General features: G+C 43.9%; 1 protein-coding gene across 1 annotated transcript in view; it reads left to right on the top strand.

The window, feature by feature from the left end:
- Positions 1-22693, top strand: part of ITIH5 (inter-alpha-trypsin inhibitor heavy chain 5) — a 104815-nt gene that overhangs the window by 66143 nt on the left and 15979 nt on the right. Inside the window, exons 7-8 of the mRNA XM_083183389.1 lie at positions 9096-9212; positions 20574-20745. Of these exons, the coding sequence (XP_083039515.1) occupies positions 9096-9212; positions 20574-20745 (289 nt within the window). The remainder of the gene's footprint in view (positions 1-9095; positions 9213-20573; positions 20746-22693) is intronic.

Below are 22693 nucleotides of genomic sequence, written 5' to 3'. Positions count from 1 at the left end.
GTAATCACAACATCCGGTAAAGCTGCACCAGCGGCGCTACTGTGTCCTCACAAAATCGGCCCACAAGACCATCGGCCCTTCTGGCATTTGCCAGAAGTGCCAGATGGCCAGTCCGGCCCTGAGTGAGATCGCTTAGACAATGTCCTTAAATCACTTTCATTTTCACTTGAAGATGAGCTTCAAATAGAATGTTCTAGCTGTCTACACAGGGTCAGATACCTGAGACACAAAATCAACCAAAAATTGATAGTACAGTACAGACACTTAGGGGGTAATTCAGACCTGCTCGCTACATAGAGGAGAGAAATTGGATGGTTGCTCACCATCAGATGATTTTTCCTGTCGTCGCATATAAAAGTAGGCCTGAACTTTTTTTTATCCTGCACAGTGATGGCTGAAATGTGGGCAGGAGCTGATATCATGTGATGTCAGCTGCCATCCCCATCCAGGCACACCTGCGTTCTCAGGGATACACCCAGCATTCCTATGTATGCCCACCATTTTTGTGGGCATGCCCATGAAACACTGAATTGCCCCCTGCCTGCCAATCATTCTGTGAACAACCCGGCGAGTGTAAAATTTGCCGAAGGTTTTTCTCTCCGTGGGTTTGCGCATGGCATGAGCATTTATCTGCATGTGCAGACCCCCAGCGGCAGGGACGGGGCCTAATTCAGACCTGTGCAAACAGGTCTGAATAGGCCCCTTAGTGCAGAAAGACTGAGCTTGACAATTGGCTGTTGGTTTATCACTCTCCATTTAATCAATCAGCTCCAACCTGCCATGTTACAAGCTGGGTTTGAAAAACAACAGGTAGGAGCTGATTGGCTGGTTGTTCATCACTCTCCATTTTATCACTTTTCAAGGCTTAGTACATCTCACCCTGAGGGAGCTTCCAACAGTGTGTAAAACTGTTCCCGAAAATGCCTTTACCCAGTGGCGAAAGTGGCAGTATGTCATACCACTAAATACTGCCCCACTTAGAGCCCTGATGTTATGCAAATATTCCAATACACGGATAAATCTGATCTACAAAATACTGCTGGTCTCAAGCATTTTGGATATGGGAAACTCAATCTGTACAGAAAGCTTTTGTCACTAGGATTTGGGGAGAGATAAAAAAACAACATTGTTTCTTCTGTTATATACAGAATTATAAACACACATCCATGATGGGATCTTATTAAGAAAACTATATTGCACGCTTTGTGCTTTTAAATGTAAGAAACTGAGGATTATTTAATACCACAGTGGAAAATGTGAGTTATGAGTCATTTATTTTCATGATGTAACCTGCAATACTGTATATAAAGCTGCTCATATGTTATCACTGGTACATGTGAAGCCAAATCTTATGTCAGTTGAACACCTGGCTATTGCTAGCTCTGAAGAGTGTGTACTCACTAGTATATATTATTACTATTGTTTGCAGAGGTGTGGTATGTTCTCAATATTCACATTCATAGTGTCGACACTGACATAATGTCAACATTGTGAATGTTTACAGTCTTGAATTTTTTTTCTGAATCTAATCTATAATATTGTGTCATGACATTCTGAACATGACAACATCCTGAATGGCTTCATTTACACCATGTCAATGTTGTGTTGTCTACTGTGTCGACATGGTGACGGCTTACTGTTGGTAGCACAGTGAAAACACTAGTTTGCAGGAATCTATGATCTGCAAACTCTCTTTGTTCTAGGGAATAGGATTGCCACCTAGCAACAGCTGGTGGGTTATGGTGTAAGCCTCCCGACATACGCTGGAATGGTATAGTGAAATAAAATTTTCACTTACCTTACCACAGCCAGGGGAGTAGGGAGCTTAGCTGCTGATGCATGATATGTGCACAGGCAGTGCACATATACTGCAGGTCATGCAGGTGCACTCTAGTCACATGCACCTGCTGTATATAAGGCTAAGCTCCGCCCCCTGAGGTCAGATTTTACAGAAGCTTACAGATGGCAATCCTAAAGTGGAACAAGAGAGAAATACCATTGTATGCAAAGACCATTGTATGCAAAAATAAATGTTAACTAGAACATTCATAACTAACATAGATCACGTCTGAGAAACTCTACTGGAAGGAGTAAGAATGAAACTGGGTTGGACTAGGAACCAACAACTGAAATAACTGCCATGCTGTATTGTAGCCAGGCATGTTATAAACTGAGGCAAACTTGTGAGTATAGCAGAGAAGAGGAAATAATTAATTTCTGATCTTTAGGTGACTGCACTTGTTGCTTCTTCTAGGCCTTTGGAGTGCCTTGAATCAAAGGATAAGTTAGGTATATAACCGAACCTTAGAGAGAACAAGCAGCAGACCTAGCAAGGTACTGGGTGGGAAGGGTGGGAGCTGTTGCTAGGTGGCAATCCTATTCCCTAGAACAAAGAGAGTTTGCAGATCATAGATTCCTGCAAACTAGTGTTTGTTCGTCGGGAGGCTTGCCACCTAGCAACAGCTGGTGGGTAGACTACCACACACCTGGTGGTTGCTCTAAGGAACGCAATTCTTTGAGAACCAGAAGGCCTCCAGCAATGTCTAAAGAAAGTCCAAGCGGATGAACAATGTGCAGCTTGCAATACAGGCTGAAATGGTATGCCTCTAGCAGCCATTGAATTAACTGCGTCACAGTGAAGGGGATGGCCTCTGAAGTGGAGTGTCTATTCCAGAACTCTGTATGGTGGAAACTATACACTCCCTGGTCATAAAAAGGTCTGGCAGGATGAAAAATATTCTGGCATGTGAGAGAGAAGTTTGTTTGATGGCTCTCCTTACAGGTACTGTGAGGGGTAAGTAAGTGGATTGGCAATCAACTATACAAAGATCTGGATCTGACAGGTCTCTGACCAGATCACATTCCACCAGAGGTGTGTGCATGGAACTTGTTTTTGTGTGTCCCTGTAGAATAATAAGGAAACCCATTGGCGTAGGGGTCATCCAGGTTCAGATATGTGGTTTGACGAAAACTTAGCCCCTCTGGCTGCAAAGGCAGGGGCTAACAGTGAAGCTAACTTCTTTGAAAGGCCAAAGATATCTGCAGATGGTGGTATAGTGGCCAAGAAGTACAAAAAGGGATTAATGTCCCACCAGGTAGAATGCCATAGCATGGTGGGCTAGCTAGAAAGAATCCTTTAAGTATTCTTATTCTCTGAGGCCTGGGATAAGGAGAGCTAGAGTCAAGCCATATGAGCATATCTTGGCATAAGCCAAACCTGTTTCGAATGTGGTGGCAAGGAAGTCCAGAGTTATGCTAGGCTCGGAAAAGGGGGCCTGAAGAAGGAAGGTTAGAGGACTGTAAGGCTAGAAATTTAATTATGGATTGATATCTGGATCTTATTCTAGGCTTAAAACAGGCAAGGCGTGGAAAAGGCAGAGAGGTTGGGAATGGTCTGCAACCTAGTAATGTTGCAATCCACATACAATGTGGAAGATGTTTCAGTAGGTCTGTGCTGCCCTGGAAGCAGTCTGTAGATGAACCTAGAGGAAGCCCGGAACCTTGTGAAAAAGGTTGATAAAGGGAACAAAACTCTGGAGGGCCAGACAGAGTATGCCAGAAATATTTGGGTATTTTGGACACGTCTGTTTTGATTTTGTGGATGACCCACAACCGCAGAGCCAGAGGGAAAAAGGCATATGAAAGTGGAATGTCAGCCCACGAAAAAGGACATAGCATCCATGTGGAGAGTCCCTTGATATTTGGATATGAATGTCAGAACTTGTACGTTTGATGGTGTTGCAAACGTATCCACTTGTGGGTGACCCAAGGTCTTTGCAATTCTGAGAAAGATCTCTGGTGTGTTATGGCAGCAGTGGGATCTAAATCTACACCTCCGAAGGAACTGGAGAGTCGCTCAATCCACAGTATGACTGGTTATGTATAAGGAAATGGCTATCTTGTTTAACTCTTCTTGTATGCATGTAGCAAACAGGAGAATGGACCGCTGTACTGCCCACTTCCAGGCATTTATTGCCTGCTGACAGAGAATGCAAGATCAAGTGCCTCTTATTCTTTTGAGGTAGATAAACAGTGGTTTTGTTGTCCAGACAGAGCTGAACTGAATTATCCCGTGGGTCTGAGGGAAATACAGAGGATATAGCCAATCTGGCAGCTCTTAGCTCTGAGATTGATATGAGCTTTAGAATCTCAAGCGGTCCACTTCCCTCCTACTGTATTGCACTGGGTGAATGCCCCCCAGCCCATGAGGGATGCATCTGATGTGATGACTATGTCTGGAGTAGGAGGTAGGGGAGATCTGAAATAGGAAATGTTTTCCAACTGTGAATCTCCCTGTGGACTATGGGAGATAGTATCATTTTGTCTGTCCTAATCCTGTCAAATAAGGGATGATAGGAGGTTCTGGAATTGTCTGCATATGAGAGGTACGTGGAGAAAACCCAGGATCTGAGGCTCTCATTTTCCTTATCAGCCTAGCCAAGTCTCTCAGTGAAAACTGAGCACCTAAGAAACAGACTTGTATGGCGTTCCACTTGTCTGAGAGAACCGCTATTGATAAAGAAGAGGAATCTATCAAAGACCCCAGAAAGACAACAGATTGGGAAGGTATTAATACAAATTTCTCAAGGTTCTTATGAAAACCTAGATGCCAGAGGAGCGACAGGATAAGATACCTGGGAGAAAAGGGGGACAATTGTTCTGCATGCACTACCAGGAGATTACCTAGGTAGATAATAACAGTGAACCCTTTACTGTCTGAGGTGTGTAATTGCTGCCTTCATGATGCATATGAGTATGTAAGGGGCATTGGACAGTCCGAAATCCATTACAGTCCAGTTGCATGGAACGTCTCTCCACAGGGAACTTAGCAGCCTCCTATGATTTGGATGTTCCAGTATCATGTTCAATGCCTCCTTCGGGTCTGTTTAGCTACAATGTTTAGCTTGGACCAGCCTAAAGGGTATATCTGCTAAACCCTCCATATGGAAAGACCAAGGTTTCATATATATTCAGTACTGGCCTATATGAAAGGTCCTGTTTCCTTACAGGGAAATGGTAGCTGACCCAACCTATTTGCAATTGTCTGCCGACTCGATCTAGCCCTGTTAAAGGGCCAGGGACATTATTTATCCAGCATCCAGAACTAGTGTTCCCTGGATGGGAGCATATCTGGTTAGGAAAAGGAACAAGGGGAATATGCCCCTCCTCCCACCTGTACATGGTAGTCAGGAGGCCAATGCTCTGGAAAGACAAGGAGGAATCCTCTGTCTTTATTAGGATGATATTCACTTCACCTCTCGTGACCTGTGTCTGGGAGAAGCCTCCTCTGAGCACTCTGTGGCTGTCACATTGCTCTAGGTTCAAACTGCTGGCTCTAACAGAATGACCCTCCTAGCAAACAGGCCCCTTGAAGGGCTGGGGACTTTAGCAGAACTTAACCTTGTGTATGAAGTCAGGACTGAAAGATCAGAATTAGGTTTGGGACATCCACTGATGCAGGAGCTACATTACTGAGATCTGCACTTGCTTGCTGGCAGTTCTGCAGGCATTTGAAATAGAATTATAGGCCTGGCCAATCATCAGGGTAGCTCTATTAACAGCTTTCAATAGGGCCATTTGGAAGCAGGGAATCTAGGGAGTTCGCTGGAACCCTTTTTACTCTGCCTTATCCAGGGCAAATAATACTGTCCCACAGTGTCAGTTACTATGAACTTTATTTATTTGTATTTATTTATTTATTGCAGCACTTTTCCCCCCACTTGTGCTGAGAAAGCAGAGTCAATCTCTAGGGTAAAAAGGGCAGGGATTTCAGGAATGCCCAGGTGTTACAGAGAACAATCTGTCCTCCTTAATGAGGGGCTGCAAAAGCCAGCTGGGTGAATTACTACACCTCAAGCACTTGTTCAGGGCAGAGTGTGCTGTGTATAGCATAAATGCGGCATTTCACTTGCCAATGCCACTCAGGTCATTTGCAAATCACTATATTCACCCCTGTGAGAGGATTCACTGGATCTTGTTACATCCTCCAACTCCCAAGCCACTCCCTGTGAGTTAGCTGGGGACTGTGTACTGTGGTGACTAGTCCCTTTTCTGAGCACTAGTCCCTGTTATGAGCTTGTTGTTGAGCATACTGCCAGTGACAGGCAGGAAAATGTGCTGGCCATGGGCAAGAGAGGGTGGTCTGTTACAGACCTCTCAGGTATTCCTACTGCAGGCAATACCTGGTAAAGAGATGTTATTGCCTGAACAGGCATCTCTTGAAGAAAACATGAACTGTTGTTTGTTTATTTTTGTGCCTTTCCACAACACTGTGAGAATAGGCAAGGGGAGGAGGAGACTCTGCCTGTCTGGGCTCTCCTTTCTCCTTTTACAGACCTCTCAGGTATTCCTACTGCAGGCAATACCTGGTAAAGAGATGTTATTGCCTGAACAGGCATCTCTTGAAGAAACTCTGCCTGACTGGGCTCTCCTTTCTCCACAGAAACTTCCCTGCTGTCTTCCGACCTGACAGGGTTAAATAACTTTCTCCTCTTAAATAATACCTCATTCTGTGAGGAAGAGGAGGTATAAGCAGCCACAGCCATGTAATGTTTGGAGGGCTGTTTGTTTTGCTGAAGGATGGGGATTTTATTAGTCTGTCTGTAGCAGACACAGACACAGCTTCCTCCTTCCTTCAGCGCTGAGGTAAAATCTGACCTCAGGGGGCGGAGCTTAGCCTTATATACAGCAGGTGCATGTGACTAGAGTGCACCTGCATGACCTGCAGTATATGTGCACTGCCTGTGCACATATCATGCATCAGCAGCTAAGCTCCCTACTCCCCTGGCTGTGGTAAGGTAAGTGAAAATTTTATTTCACTATACCATTCCAGCGTATGTCGGGAGGCTTACACCATAACCCACCAGCTGTTGCTAGGTGGCAAGCCTCCCGACGAACAAAGGAGAAAATCTTTTGAATAGAAGCAACAGAAAGTGCTTGTACTAACTGCCAGTCCCCATAAGGTGAACCCAGTGTAAAAGGACTAGGAATACATTATATAGATCAGCCTGCACTAAACATAGAAACATAGAATGTGACGGCAGATAAGAACCACTTGGCCCATCTAGTCTGCCCCTTTTTTAAACATGTTACCTCAAACCATATTTGATCCTTATTGTTTTTTAAGGCTATCAAAATGCCTATCCCAAGCATGTTTACATTGTACTACTGTATTTGCCTCTACCACCTCTGATGGGAGGCTATTCCACTTATCTACTACTCTTTCTGTGAAGTAATTCTTCCTCACATTTCCCCTGAATCTTCCTCCCTCTGAACTGTAGTTTTTAAATGTTGAATGCATTTATTTTTACATTGTTTGCATCCAATAGTGAGACAAGTATTGACAAACCTACCATTATTTTGATTATTAGATAATAGTTTTTAGTCTATTTTGAGTACACATCCTCCTGCTAAAAGTACTGCAGTCAGTACTTGCCCCTCCCTCTTGCCAAAGCACATTGAGGTCACTAGCTGTCCCTCTTATGCAGCCGCAGAATCAGGCAGTATGCGAGCAAGACAGTATGCAGTTCAAACAGAGACATAGGAGTGTCAGGTTTTATGAGCTATTGATGGAGCTTCCCGACATTAAAGTAACCAACTATTGTTGAACTCGATGGACTAATGTATTATATCAACCTTAATTACTATGTTACTATGAAGCAAATCATTTAAACATATATGAAAGTATATCAGATGGTTGGTTTGACCCAGGATAGAGTCACGGAATCCAAAATGCCAGTGGCGTTAACCAGGGAACCCTGAAAGGGGATATGGACATTGTGGCACTTGATGTGCAGGTCGCGGCCCTCTGCCTGGGTCACATGATACTGAACTCGACCAGAGCACAGTGGAAAAATGGGATATATGGAGCAATAAACTAGGAGACTGGACTGACCTGTAGATGTTCCAATGGCTGAGTGGTGCAGAACAGCTATTCAGGATGCACGACCTGGGGGTATGCAGGACAGTTATTTCTGGGCACCTGTTAGGATTGAATGCAGAAGCTGAGAGAATACAGGCCAAAAATTCAGTAATTCCCTTATGAATTTATGTGGATGCCCAAATGGAGCAACACTTATATTGCTCCATCAAGGTCTATGTAGTGCCTGCCAGTGCGTAAAACTGCCCCCAATAGAGGTGATGAGCCTTTATTATACACCAAATATTAAATTAATTAATTGCTTTTTAGAATTAAAGTATGTTAGATTGAGTCATTTGAATCATAGATGTTGCTATTTTAATTTAATTTAAATAGGCACACATTTATTTGATGCATTTTGCTTAACACTGTCCTTTTTTCATTTTGTTTTACAAAGGGCTGGGAAGTCTTTAGATACAGTTGCTTTATTGTTGCAAATTGTAGCATATTAAGGCAATTATTATTCTTTATTCTCTGAAGTACTGTAATCAAGTACAGGTCGAGTGTTCCGTATCCGTAGATCGTTATCCGAAATATTCCAAAAACCGTGGGGTTTTTTTTAAAATATTTTTTCGTTTTTTTTTTATCCCTCCCCCGCACCTTTTTTCATACTTACCAAGTCCACGGATGTCCATGGCGGCCTTCATTATCTTATTCAGCGGTCCCAGGAGTGACGTCACTGGTGAGCCCGAGAACTCGCAAAATGTACTCCTGGGACCACTGAGGAGGATCCTGAAGGCCTCTGGGGATGCCAGGGGACATTGTGAATGCCGTGGGACTATTGGGGCACCGCCAGGGGATCAGGTAAAAACAAAAGTATTCCAAAAACTGTAAACAACCCTTATAAAAAAATTTCGTGGTCCCGAGAATTTTGGATAAGGGATACTCGGCCTGTAATTAGTAATCAGGTCAACATTGGGCATGTTGAAAAATGCCCATTCTCTGTGTGTGTGTTCGTGCATTAACAGGCCCTAGTAATGTCCAAAGTGATCTGGGCGAATCACATATTGACTTGTTCTGGCTTTTAAAGAACAGTTGCAATATCTAAAATAGTGCATTTAAAACTTTTTTTTTATGTGTGTTTGTGTGTGTAAAGCTTTTACCACTCAAATTAGTCATCATAAATGTATGTTTTTATGCATTTTAATTAATTAACATGCTTTATTTTTTTCCGTAGGTTTTAAATGGATACTTTGTACACTACTTTGCACCCACAGACCTGCCTCCACTTCCAAAGAACGTGGTTTTTGTTATTGATATAAGTGCGTCTATGGCAGGTTCTAAAATTAAACAGGTAAGAATAAAGCCATACAAGTATACTATTCCAGATCAGGCCGCCTTGTTATAGTGGTGACACAATAGGATTGAAATAATTTTAAATCTGCAGGCACTTTAATTGTACTCTATTTTTGCAGTAAAATGTAATGTTTATCCAGGGCCGCAACTAGTAATGTTGGGGCCTGGGACTGACCTTCAGACCCCCGCCTTCGTGCACGCCGGCACCCCCCCTCGTGCACGCTGGCACCCCACCCCCCCACCCCCAATTACTATTACTTACCAGTGGTGGCGGCTGCGCAACATCTCCCAGACTCAAGTAGCGCATCATCTTCTCCCTCCTTCATGTCGGGAGTCAGGACTCGGAGCACTCACTGCACAGGACAGCCTGCAGAGCGCCGAGCCCCTCTGTATCCTAGGCTCGGCGCTCTGCAGGCTGCACTGTGTATTGTGCGTGCCTTGCCGCCGGCGCAGGTTGGGAGATGCATTGTGCCGGTGCTGGGGGTGGTGCCGTGCCACTGTGGGCAGCTGCCCGGGCCCCTCTAGAGGCCGGGACCCGGAACAGCTGTACCCCTGGCACCCCCCTGTCGGCGGCCCTGTGTTTACCAACGCTATTAACATGTATTGGTGTTCTTAAATGCTAAATCCCACATTTAGATTTACTGAGACAGAGAAAAGACACAGACAACTGGTAAGGTGTGTAAATACTGTAAGTGACTTAATAAGATGCAGAGTTATGCATGACTTGGCACCTGACAGTAATCAGGAGCTGGAGATCCTAATTAGCAGTAAGCTCACATATAAGCTCACAAGGAACAAGACTAGTTCATATACACAATAAAATCACAATGGAGAGACTGTGGTAATAAAGCTACACAATAGCCTCAATACTGGATATCCATGGGTTCTTATTAAATCATACTTGCCTACCTGACCATCTGCATGAGTGAGAAAATCCTCAGTTCCTGGACTTCTCTGGTAATGTATGATAGCCAGCACCTGTGGTGAAACACCTTTCTGGTCAATTAACTAGCTCACCACAGGTCAGTCATCGAAAAAGTAATCGAAAGTCAGGGGAGACTCAACAAAAAGCTCGGTGGAGTATCCATTCCCATGCCGGGATCCGGAAAGGGCCTGCTGGTGGAGCAGAGAAACACTTGGTCGGACGCTGACTGGCTGGCTGCCTGGAGTCCAAGGCTGCACTGTGCCCCCGGAAAAACTCGGAGGTGCCGAACATGCACGGGTGATCCCCAAATCACCATGCACTAGTATGGTACTAGCACTGCGCACTTTCCCTCTAGGTTAGGCTACACGTCCTTACCTTGTCCTTTTTGATGGGGGTAGGACAATTTTTCACACCCCACCCGGCCTTCTGGCTGGGGTCTCTTTATTTATTTATTTTCCCTCTCACGTTTGTCACTTTTCGCATTCTTTAGTTTGTCACGTTTTTTGGGATTGTGTGGTTGACCCTTATGGGCCGTCCATTCCCCAATGTACCGAAGCTCTCATCCTTTTGGGGAGAGCTGCGGTCCCCTCTGAGGGGGCCTCAACCCCTAAGGGAGTCATTCGAAAAGCCCAGTGGAGTATCCATTCACATGCCGGGGGCTGGAAAGTGCCCTATGATGGGAGCAGAGAAACACTCAGACGCTGCCTGGAGTCCGAGGCTGCACTGTGCCCCCAGGAAAACTCGGGGGTGCCAAACCTGCACGGGTGATCCCAAAATCACCTTGCACTATTATTTTATTTATTAACAGTTTCTTATATAGCGCAGCATATTCCGTTGAGCTTTACAAAGGAGACAGTGATACAACAAACATGGTATTTACAGACAATCAAAAGGTAGAAAGGCCCTGCTCGCAAGCTTACAATCTATAGGGAAATAGGCATTGATACATAAGGATAGATACTGTATTCTTTATTGCATCGATTCCACCAGAATGCAAGGTTCTGTGACTATTTTCTGGAATTTGATAATTGCTTGCCTGAAGACATACGTTTTTAGGGAACGCTTATAGGTTTGGAGACTGGAGGAGAGTCTTATTGTGCTTGGGAGGGCATTCCACAGAATGGGTGCAGCCTGAAGAAAGTCCTGCAGTTGGGAATGGGAGCAAGTAATGAGCGTGGATGAGAGACGCAAATCTTGGGAGAAGCGTAAAGGTTGTGTTGGATGAAATTTTGAGATAAGAGAAGATATGTATGTTGGTGTAGTTTGGTTTATGGCTTTGTCTGTAAGTAAAAAAAAATTGTATTGAGTACGGTAGAATACAGGTAACCAATGAAGTGACTGACAGAGTAGCTTTGCAGACGATGAACGTCTGGCTAGGAAGATTAGCCTCGCAGCTGCATTCATGATGGACTGTAGTGGTGAGAGTTTGTATTGGGGAAGGCCAATAAGGAGACCATTGCAATAATCAATGCGCAAGATGATGAGAGCATGGGTTAGAGTTTTTGCAGTGTCTTGTGTAAGGTAAGGGGAATTTTAAATATGTTTTTTAGGTGCATGTGGCATGATTTCGAGACGGATTGAATGTGGGGTACAAAGGAAAGTTCAGAGTCAAGGATAACACCTAGGCAGCGAGCTTGAGAGGTAGGAGTGATTGTCATTTTCTCAACAGCAATAGAGATATCAGGTTGGTAACTACTATTTATTGGCGGAAATATAATTAATTGTTTTTGAAATATTAAGTTTGAGGTGGCGAGATGACATCCAGGATGAAACAGCAGAAAGGCATTCAGAGACACGGCTCAATACAGATGGGGACAGGTCCGGGGAGGATAGGTAGAGCTGAGTATCATCCGCATACAGATGATACTGAAATCCAAAGGAGCTGATTAGTTTGCCAAGAGAAGAGGTATAGATTGAGAAAAGCAGAGGACCTAAAACTGAACCCTGAGGTACTCCAACTGAAAGAGTTAGCGATGAGGAGGTAGAATAATAGAAAAGAACACTAAAGGAACGGTTAGATAGGTAGGATGAGAACCAAGAGAGGGCTGTGTCTTTAAGATCTAGGGATTGTAGTGTTTGTATGAGAAGTGTGTGGTCAACAGTGTGAAAAGCAGCAGAGAGATCTAGAAGAATTAGTAGTGAATAGTATGGCACTTGCACTGCGCACTTCCCCCTCTAGGTTATGCTGCATATCCTTACCTTCTCCTTTTGGATGGGGTAGGACAATTTTTCACACCCCCACCCGGCCTCTTTATTATTAATTTCTCTTCCTTCTTTACGTTCGTCAATTTTCACGTTTCCTGTTTTCTGTAGTGTGTCACTTGTTTTTTTGGGCCGTGTGTTTGACCCTTATGGGCCATTCACTCCCCAATGTACCAAAGCTATAATCCTTTTGGGGAGAGCTTCGGTCCCTCGATGGCGACCCGAGCGTAAAGGCGGAGGGAAGCCTTATGCGGGTCTCTCCAAACCTTCGGGTGCGGAGGACCCACTTCCCTAACCCTAAGGGGGGTTGAGGAAAGCGGGTCTCTCTAAGCTTCGGCGAAGAGGACCCACCAATCCCTTTTTTCCCCTCTTCGGCCTTATGGCTGAGAGGGGTTAGGGGAGAAACGGGTCCCTTCTCCTTTGGGAGAGGGTCCATTCGAACACACGACCCCCTATGCACGGCTTTAGTCACTGCACTGTCGGTGGGCGCACAACTCGGGCTCCCTGAGTTTCTTCAAACTACAGGTCAGTCATACATTACCAGGCATATCCATAAACAGAGCATTTTTTCCCTCATGGAAAGGGTCAGGTAGGCAAGTATGCTGAAAACATGATCCTTAATGACTAATATTATATTGCAGCGGTGAATATCTTTGACTCTAATCAGGAACAATGAACTGAGTAATTAATATATATATAACAATTCTAAAATTTGTTTTGAAAGGAAGAAAGATTTTGTCTTTTATACTCAGGGGATACTAAAAGTACACCACTAATTTCATTGTCTGACTCACATGAAAAGAGTGTCCTTGGAAACTTAAACTTTTATTTAGCTGTAGCTTAAAGAAGTAGATTTTGTTCATGTAAGTTATTAGTGTCAATACATAGTTATATAATTGTATAGTGAGGATGTAGGAATGAATTATAAATACAATTTTCATGTTGAAACTTGAAAACATAATATGGAATTATTTCAGTCTAAACAATGGCCCCCGTCACCTTCCAAAGTTGTTTTCAGTTACTCTGCTAGGAAGGCTAAAAAAAGCACTAGTTCATCAAGTTCAGCCTCTTGTCAATTTTAACTGTTGCGAAAATGATTAACCCTTTGAGTGCCAAGTGAATTTGTGAAAATTGCCAAGAAAACATTTTCATTTATCATTATTTATCATAACGACCTGTAATGCTTACCTTTTTTTACACAGCATTTTTTTTATTTGAATTTATATAACAAATGTGAGCGACGGTTTCATTTTTAGCGGATATTTTGTACATCTCTCACAGAGATGTTGGCTCTCAAAGGGTTAAGCATGGTTTAATAGCTTGGCTTCTTAATCAGATCCTGACGCTCTCCCCTGGAATATACTGTGGACAAACTGACCCCTGGGGCGGCTGTTCAATAAGTTCCCACTTACAGACCATCTTGGGGATTTTTTTTCACCTCTGAAGAAAGGTGTAAAAAATCTGATGAAACCAACAGGATAATGGGTGCCATTACACCATTAACACGCAAATCAGTATACTTTTTATGGCTTCTGTGTGCTAATGCTTGTTAACACACAAATTTAATGGCCGTTAACAAGGCTGTCAGGTGAAAATAGTGATGTGCGTTAAAACCTGAAGCTACTTCCCTTTTTCACCTACGATAATTTACTGCTGGTAATGATACCATCTGATTGAGGTCCGAAGGGTCCACTGGTAGAGTGCAATGGTAACAACGAATACCCCTTTGACACATAGCTTACACTGACCTTTTTTGTCAATGTAGGTATATCAACCCAATTTTATCTAAGTGTGAACAGAACTGACCAGGGTCAGAGTCCTGGGTTCACTACCCTGCTCTGTACCAGGGTTGTCACCTGTTGTGTGAACAGCATATCTTGTGTTGCAATCACCAAGGTCATGCTTTGAAGGTCTAGATTGGTGGGCACCTGGGGAAAACCCAGGTCCAGCTGCCATGTGTCGAAGAGGTAAGTGAAACACTGGCTTTAACCCATGTTCAGTGTCCCAGGTCTGAGCCAGGTTAAAGCCACACACATATAAACCTACATATAAATCCCTTTTGGAATAACATGCAAACTATGCACAGACCTTGCTGGGAATCAAACCAGACATCAATGCTGTGAGGCAGCAAGCCAAATAGTTTGTCACCTTGCTACCCAACTTCTGGTTTGATCCTGGCATCTTCTTATTGAACCTCTTCAGGTTGTGGGTCATATGTACTAAGCTTCAAAAGTGATAAAATGGAGAGTGATAAACAGCCAGCCAATCAGCTTCCACCTGACATTTTTCAAACACAGTCTGTGACATGGCAAATAGGAGCTGATTGGCTGGCTGTTTGTCACTCCCCATATTATCACTTTTGAAGCTTAGAGAATCTGGCCCTAAGTCTGCCATCATACTTTGCCACCCACCTGTCACAGAACCACTTTAGTATAATTAGCACCACGGAAGAGATCAGTACTTACCTGCTTTATCCAGGCAGCCTTCCAAATGAAACACACTTTTTGATCGCTTTTGTTCTCAATAGGAAAACACAATATATTGTTTCCTTCTAGAGCAGTGGTTCCCAACCCTGGTCCTCAAGTACCCCCAACAGTGCACATTTTCCAGGTCACCCAGCAGGTGCACAGATTATTCAGACACATTTTAAAAGATCCACAGGTGGAGCTTATTATGTCACTTGTAATTCTGGGGTAGATTTATTAAGCTCTGTGAAGTGATAAACTGTCTGTTTTTTTAACACCGGCCAATCAGCTCCTACCTGTGAAGGGGAAGCGGTCATCTATTAGAATGAACTTAGGTCTACAGTCATTAGGTCGACCCCACTAGGTCGACTGGCAGGAAGGTCGACCTGACTTAAGGTCGACATGGGCCACGGTCGACATGACTTAAGGTCGAATTTGCATAAAGGTCGACATGAGGAAGGTCGACTGGTCATAAGGTCGACATGGGTTTTTCACTGTTTTTTGAGCTGACATGTGCCGACAGGCGGTATTTCATGCCCTACCATCCACTAGGGCGTGGTGGGAGAATAAAATAGTGTGCCGAGCGCAGCGAGGCACCGTGCCCGAAGCATCGCGAGCGAAGCGAGCGATGCAAGGGTCCGATTCTCATTGCCAACTGTGTCCATGTCGACTGTGTCGACATTCGGATAAAAAAACAGTGAAAAACCCATGTCGACCTTATGACCAGTTGACCTTCCTCATGTCGACCTTTATGCAAATTCGACCTTAAGTCATGTCGACCTTGGCCCATGTCGACCTTAAGTCAGGTCGACCTTCCTGCCAGTCAACCTAGTGGGGTCGACCTAATGACTGTAGACCTAAGTTCATTCTGACAGCTGTACCGCTTCCCTGTGAAGTTACAGGCTTGGTTTGAAAAATGACAGGTAGGAGCTGATTGGACGGTGATAAAAACCAGGCAGTTTATCACTTCACCAAGCTTAATAAATCTACCCCTCTGTGTGGAGACCTGGAAAACGTGCACTGTTGGGGGTACTTGAGGACCAGGGTTGGGAACCACTGTTCTAGAGAACATGTCCCAACCATCTCTATACAAGCACAATCTGGTGCTTCAGCATCCCTGCACAGCACAGCACCTCAAAAGTCTGAGCTTTTAGTCAGTGCTGACTGTGAATGTGTGTGTTAGTGTCATCTAGCAAATATCTTAAGTATTTTATAATGAAACCTGCCAGTAAACTGAAATATAAAATACATTTGAACAAATCTTAGCTATGCAATATGTAATGTTTTGATGTACTGTGGTATACTCTGGGAAAATGTAAATCTTCAATAATAACCAACTAGTCACCAGTCCGTCAAAATGACGGAACAACATAACATCAATATTGGCGCCGGTGTGCAGAACACTTGAATCCCCCCCCCCCCCGTAGAGGTTAGGAACAGCATTAGCTTTTATATAGTATGTCTCTTCTCTGTGCTACTAAACTACATTTCTGTGTGAATCCCAGAAATATATTCTATTTTAACTCCAATTAAGGTGAATTTCTTCAGAACCAGATAAGGAGAACAGCCCTTGACCCTCAGAATGCATTTTTCAGGAGCTGGCAGGGGACTGGATCTCTGTAATCACATACATGGCTGCTTTCCAATGGGAACTTCTCTAAATCGTGCCAAAAAAACTCCATGGTTGCTGCTGAGCAAACAGTAATGCTAATTTCAACATGAGCAATTCCCAAAGCAACCTTAGTCACGTACCAAACAGAAAGACAAAGACACTGTTAAACTTGCACTCGGGAACATAAGAATTAGTTGGAGGCAGACACAGGCGTTGTGTCGTTATTATTATTATTAGAGATCCACAATGCACCCGGCTGGAATTCCCTCGCTGTGTTCCTTCTTGTCTGGCTTTATGACTTATTACTCTTCATTACAAGAATGTTTGTAAACAACAGCCTAACTTGCATTATTTCTATAGTCTGATGCATTCCATAGTTATGTAAAATAAGTCTGCTTACAGTGGGGTTAGTTTTATGATGTTAGATGTACAATTTGTTTTTGAACTTTATGGTCTATCTACTTAAATTGCATAAACTTTTACTGTATTTTTCTCTGAAGACAGCAGATAATCTTTAGTTCTTCAAAATATTTATGCAAGGCGACCCTGTTATCTGTTATTTGTTTCACTGTTTGCACAGTCAAATGTGGAATGCTGCAGAAGCATGCAGAACATAAAGGATATTACCAGCACCAATGGTAGCACTGATGTTGGTACCTTTTAGCAAGGCTGCAATTTTTGCAAGTGGCCAAAATGATGTGCACTGCAGGCAGTGCCAGATTAAGCCTTCGGGGGGCCTGGGGCACTTTAGACAGGGGGGCCCCCTTGCACTTGTCATTAGTGGCCGCAAACTGCATGGGGAATATTACACTGTCAAAATACAGAGTAAAGGCAGTATAAACTTCAATGGTAACTTCAGGGGATATATATATATATATATATATATATATATATACACATATATACACACGCATACATACATACATACATACATACATACATACATACATACATACATACCACATGAAAAGCCTGTGTTTGTCCCTCTGCACCTTACTCTGTAGGAGACCTCACAGTCCCAGTGCTGCCTCTGATTAAAAACCCTCCCATGACTAGGCTGCTGCTGCTGTTATCCATGGGCCTGAGAAGCATGTAATGAGCTCCACCAATCAGAGCTCAGCACAAACGTCTCAGCCTCTGCCCTCTGGTGCAAAGTGTCATGGGACTTAGTCAACTCCCAGAAATGCACTGCACACTTGGCTCCCAATGCTCAGCATCATTAATCATTGTCACATTGGCAGCTAGGTGAAGCTGCAGCACTACCCCACTCCCATGCACAAAACCTTTAGCTAAAAAAAAAAAATATATATATTTTTTTGAAAAATACATGCCAACCACAGGGGGCCCCTAGCTAGAGGGGGGCCCAGGGGCACTGACCCCTTGTGCCCCCATTATAATCCGGCCCTGACTGCAGGTGAAGAAAATGGGGTTGGATCAGCCCACCCGCGTTCCCATGGAAACGCCCAGCATTTTCATGGGGACGCCCATAAAACGCTAGGTGTTCCCATGGTCTGGTCGCCGTCTCCACCCCTGGCCCTCCCTCCCCACCATTTGGTGCCGGCCTCTGCACATGAGTGCTGCTGAATTAGGCCCACTGTGAGTGCATATACAAGTGCAGTTATGCCTGTCTGGAGGTGTATCGTTTGCACCTTATACATGACGTGAGCAAGTAAACACTGAGGATGATGACCGATTAAAACTTCCCCGGTAATCATATATAAACCAGTAGAAATGTATATTGTACAGATCTGCAGAATCTAAATTAGGAAAAACACAGATATTTATTACTGTAAGTCCTAAATGATTGCTCAATTTACTGTAATGGATATTTTTTATTAATTTTATTAGCAGTTTAAAAATATAGCCAACAAAGGCCAAGATACAATGAGGGATGGGTTAATGCATTTCTATGTGTTGATGAAAAAGCCCACTGAAACTGTTACATGATGTTCTTCTGCCATAATGCCCTTTATAATTGAAATGACATTTAATGGACGGGTTTGAATCAAGTGATTTTTTCCTTGGTAAAGAAGATCTTACATTGGCGACAGTTCATGCGCAGAAATGTGGAACATCATACTCTGCCTGACAAGTCATCCTTTGTACTCACACTCATCTGTATGAAACAAAAAATGTTAATTTTATCTCCTCCTTGCATGCTAATCAGAGAGGAAGGAATTTACAGAAAGTTTATAATTACAGGAACACACATACTTCAGATGCTACTTTATCATATTGGATTTTGGTTTGGATGAATACCAAGGTAATTGAAAGCCAAACTGACATCATTAGCTCACCTAGTGTAAATACAGGAGAACAGCACCATTGTCTCACATCATGTTAGTATGACAGAAAGTTTGGTACAAACTGATAGAACATGGCCCTTATTCTGGTCTGTGCGGTACGGCCCGCGTGCGGCCGTACCGCCGATGTTTTCGCTCTGCACATGCGCAGAGGTCATTCTGCGCATGTGCAGGGGAATTCGCCGCACAAAAATTTCATACGCCGCAAAGGGGGCGTATAGGGGCGTGAGGGGCTTAATACCCTCATTTCCCTATGCATACGCCCCGCGTTTCATGGGCGTTCCCATGCAAACGCGGGGCGTATGCATGGTAATGAGGCTATGACGCCAGTGATGGGGGCGGAAAGCTGACATCGCAGGATGTCAGCTCTCCGCCCCCATACAAGCTTTCACACGGACGATTGTCCGTGTGGTCTAAGCTTGCGTGAGCTGGTGGAGCGTGCGGCCCTGCCTTCGATGGTCGTCGACCATCGAATGCAGGGGGCAGCTCCCACCATGGTGGAGGCGTACGCCCCACCATTTTCATGCGGATCGCCAGCCGTCCGCGTACGGACGGCCGTGGCGATCCGTCTTGTAGGCGGGGATTGGTTTGTGCGGCCGGAGCAACGTATGCGGCTCCGGCCGCACAGATCAGAATAAGGGCCATAGAAACATGGAGAGATGAAGTGTGGGTGCTGGAAGAAAGGACGCGCCTGTAAAACAATACTTAAAGCAGATTGCCATCTTTGCAACTACAGTATACTGAATTAAGCTGAGTAAAGTAAACACATACAGTATATAACTAGTCTGAACAAATGTGAAATATATTAATGCATACTGTGACTTGGCCCAATCCACATTGTGATCTGAAAATGATCCAATTAAAATGCTCATGAATACAGTCAGCAGAAGAGCCCTGTAGAATTTTGTCCAGAAGGTCATCCTGTAGTAAATTTGCAAATGGGTTATGATATTCTGATCTTGTACTGTGTGACATGTTTGCTTACAGTATGTGGCCACCAAGAACTGTCGCTTTGCTGATTTTTCAAATCCACGTTATCATTAATGTGTAATACAAGCAGAAGTGATCCCTCTGTATGGTTAGCTTAGTGTGACATCACAGAGTGCAGAGAAATCAGACTGGTTACACATTTAGCATATAGCAATTGTCAAAATTAAAACATTTTGGAACATCACATTACAACACTGTATTACAAGGGGAAAGCATAGGTATGGGTCATTGGGTCGACCCACTAAAGGTTGACATACATTGGGTCGATCACTGAATGTCAACATGGGTTAGGTTGACACCTGAAATAGGTCGACATGGTTGGAAGGTCGACACAAGCATTAGGTCGACAGTCAAAAGGTCAACATGGGTTTTTCAATTTTTTTGTCCTGAATGTCAACATAGTCGACATGGACACCATATCGGTGCACCACTGTGCTCTCTATGCTTCAGGCACAGTTTGACTGTCAATCTGAACACTGTCGACCTTCAAACCATGATGACCTTAAACATGTCGACCTATTTCAGGTGTCGACCTTTACTGTGTCAACCTAACGACCGTATACTGAAAGCATTTGTGCTGATGTAACAGAAGCTGATGTAATATGATGGACACGGTTAGAAATGTTGGGCATGTTCTATAACCGGCTTTTGTGCAAGTTGTAACTGTTGGATTGTTCTTGGAAGACTGATGTAATATTTACTGTATAGTCACTGTATTTGTAATGACAGCCTCCAATTTATATGCTAAAGGTCACCAATGACAGAGGTTGACTTTCAGCTGTTAAACTTGGTATGAGGGCTTTCAATGGAATAATGAAAAACAAGTCACTTTGTTTAGAATTGAATGTTATTTATTTTGCAGACTAAAGATGCCCTATTTACTATTCTTCGAGATTTGAGGCCTGATGATCATTTTAATATAATCGGTTTTAACAATAAAATCAATATTTGGCAGCCAAACGAGCTTGTGAAAGTTTCTCCTAACAACATCCGAGATGCAAAAAAGTTCATCTACACCTTATCACCAAGGGGAGGTAAGCAATTTCCTACTCTACTACATTATCTACATTTATAGAAAAGTGCTATATAGATATCATTAATATTATCATTTTGTTTTTCAACTTTTTCATCATTTACCATCCACATGGGCTACAATTGGGAATAGCGTGGCGAGGGAGGTTAAACACTAATTGGGATTCACATGTGGATTAACACAGTAAATTACATGTTGACTTATTGTCCCTGTCAATCTAATTTTGGTTGACCCAAAGAGAAACACTCAGCTCAGTCCTATTAGATGCGAGTTTGCAACTGCATGTTTGTGTCATGAAACGCCCATATATTGCCTGATTGCATGCACCTGAGAAATGGGAAAAACAATTAGAAATGCCAGTGTGATGCATTTGCAGCAGAAGCAGGGGCGGATTGGGGCTCGGGAGAACTCGTGCAGCAGCCCGGGGGTGTGTGTGTGTGTGTATGCTAGCGACGGCAGCCCGGGGGGGGGGGGGAAGGGGGGTGTTGGCGACAGCAACCCAGGGGGTGGGGTGCCCGCGGAGGCTGCCCGGGGGGTGGGGGTGGTGGTAGCGCTGCTGTAATGCCGGGGGGGGGAGCGAGGCGGCAGGCGGTGTTTGTTGTGCGGGGCGAGGGGGCTCATCTGCTCTGCTGCCTCCAGATGGGGAACGGGAGCAGTGGGAGCCCACGCTGACGCCGCACATGAAGTACCACAGGAGGTGCTGTGCGCTATCGCGCATGCGCAGCAGCCCTCCCGTGGCCATCTTGGATGTGGCCAAAGTGCCCAAACAGTCCAGGGTCAGCCCGGCCGGCCCATTTTTACGGTGTTTTGGGCCGGCCAACTTGGAAATGGCCTGGTTTCCTGGTGGGCCAATCCGCCCCTGACCAGAAGTGTGCGACTTTACTATGTGATAGAGCATCCTGTATCCCAAACACTTGAGAAAGCAGGACCATAAGGAAATGGTCAGATTGAGGATTCTTTGTTGTTATTAATGGGCAAAAAGTTACATAGTTACATAGTAGATAAGGCTGAATAAAGACTTGCGTCCATCGAGTTCAACCTACGTTTTAATAGCTTATCCCTTGTAAAAGACAGAATATGATTCTTATTAGTACCCTTGGATGTTTTTATCCAATAAATGCTTGTCCAACCTTATTTTGAACGTATTTATTGTATCTGCCGACACCACCTCTCCAGGAAGAGAGTTCCAAAGTTTGACTGCTCTGACCGTAAAGAAATTTTTTCTTTTGAGGGAACGACATTTTCTTTCCTCTAATCTAAATTCGTGCCCTCGTGTCCTAGATTCCTTTCTTGCAGTAAAAAGGGTGCTTGAAAGTTCCTTATATTGGCCCCTGATATATTTGATGCGCGGGAGCGCGCACCGCATAGTACAGAACGGAGCCGGCAGAAACGGAGCGTGTATGGGCTCCTTAAGCCATACTGTGTCTAAGGCTTACTTCTGTGGTGTAATATGTATAAAGGGTGCTACTGTAGCATAACATGTATAAGAGGCACTACCGTGTGGCATAATTTGAATTGGGTGTACTATTTGACCACGCCCCTTTCCTGTGACATGACACCTTTTTGTGGCACAGGAAACCAAAATGTCTAGTTATAGATCTACTTGATTTAGACAATAAGCCTCCAAACATTCAAAATTTTTGCCGCAACTCTGCCAAGGCCATGACCCATTTGACATCACAAATTGATAGTACAAGTCCATTTTACTACATAATAGTAGTGTACACAGATCATATTGAACTACAAAGCAAATTTGCACAAATGCACACCTCAATGGGCTGCAAAGGAAAATCTGTGATGTCTGTAGTCGTGACTTAACAGGTGAATAGTCTGATGTCCACAATGCTCAGTTGTCACTATGGATTGATTGCAATCAGTACATAAGTTTGCAGTATATAAATATTTGCACTGTAAAAATTACCAAGTGCAACAAATTAATTGTCTCCTTT

This window comes from Crinia signifera, chromosome 4, assembly GCF_055691185.1.
Source record: "Crinia signifera chromosome 4, ASM5569118v1, whole genome shotgun sequence".
Lineage (NCBI taxonomy): Eukaryota > Metazoa > Chordata > Amphibia > Anura > Myobatrachidae > Crinia > Crinia signifera.
The sequence above is the reverse complement of the archived record's forward strand: the minus strand, read 5'-3'. Positions and strand labels throughout refer to the sequence as shown.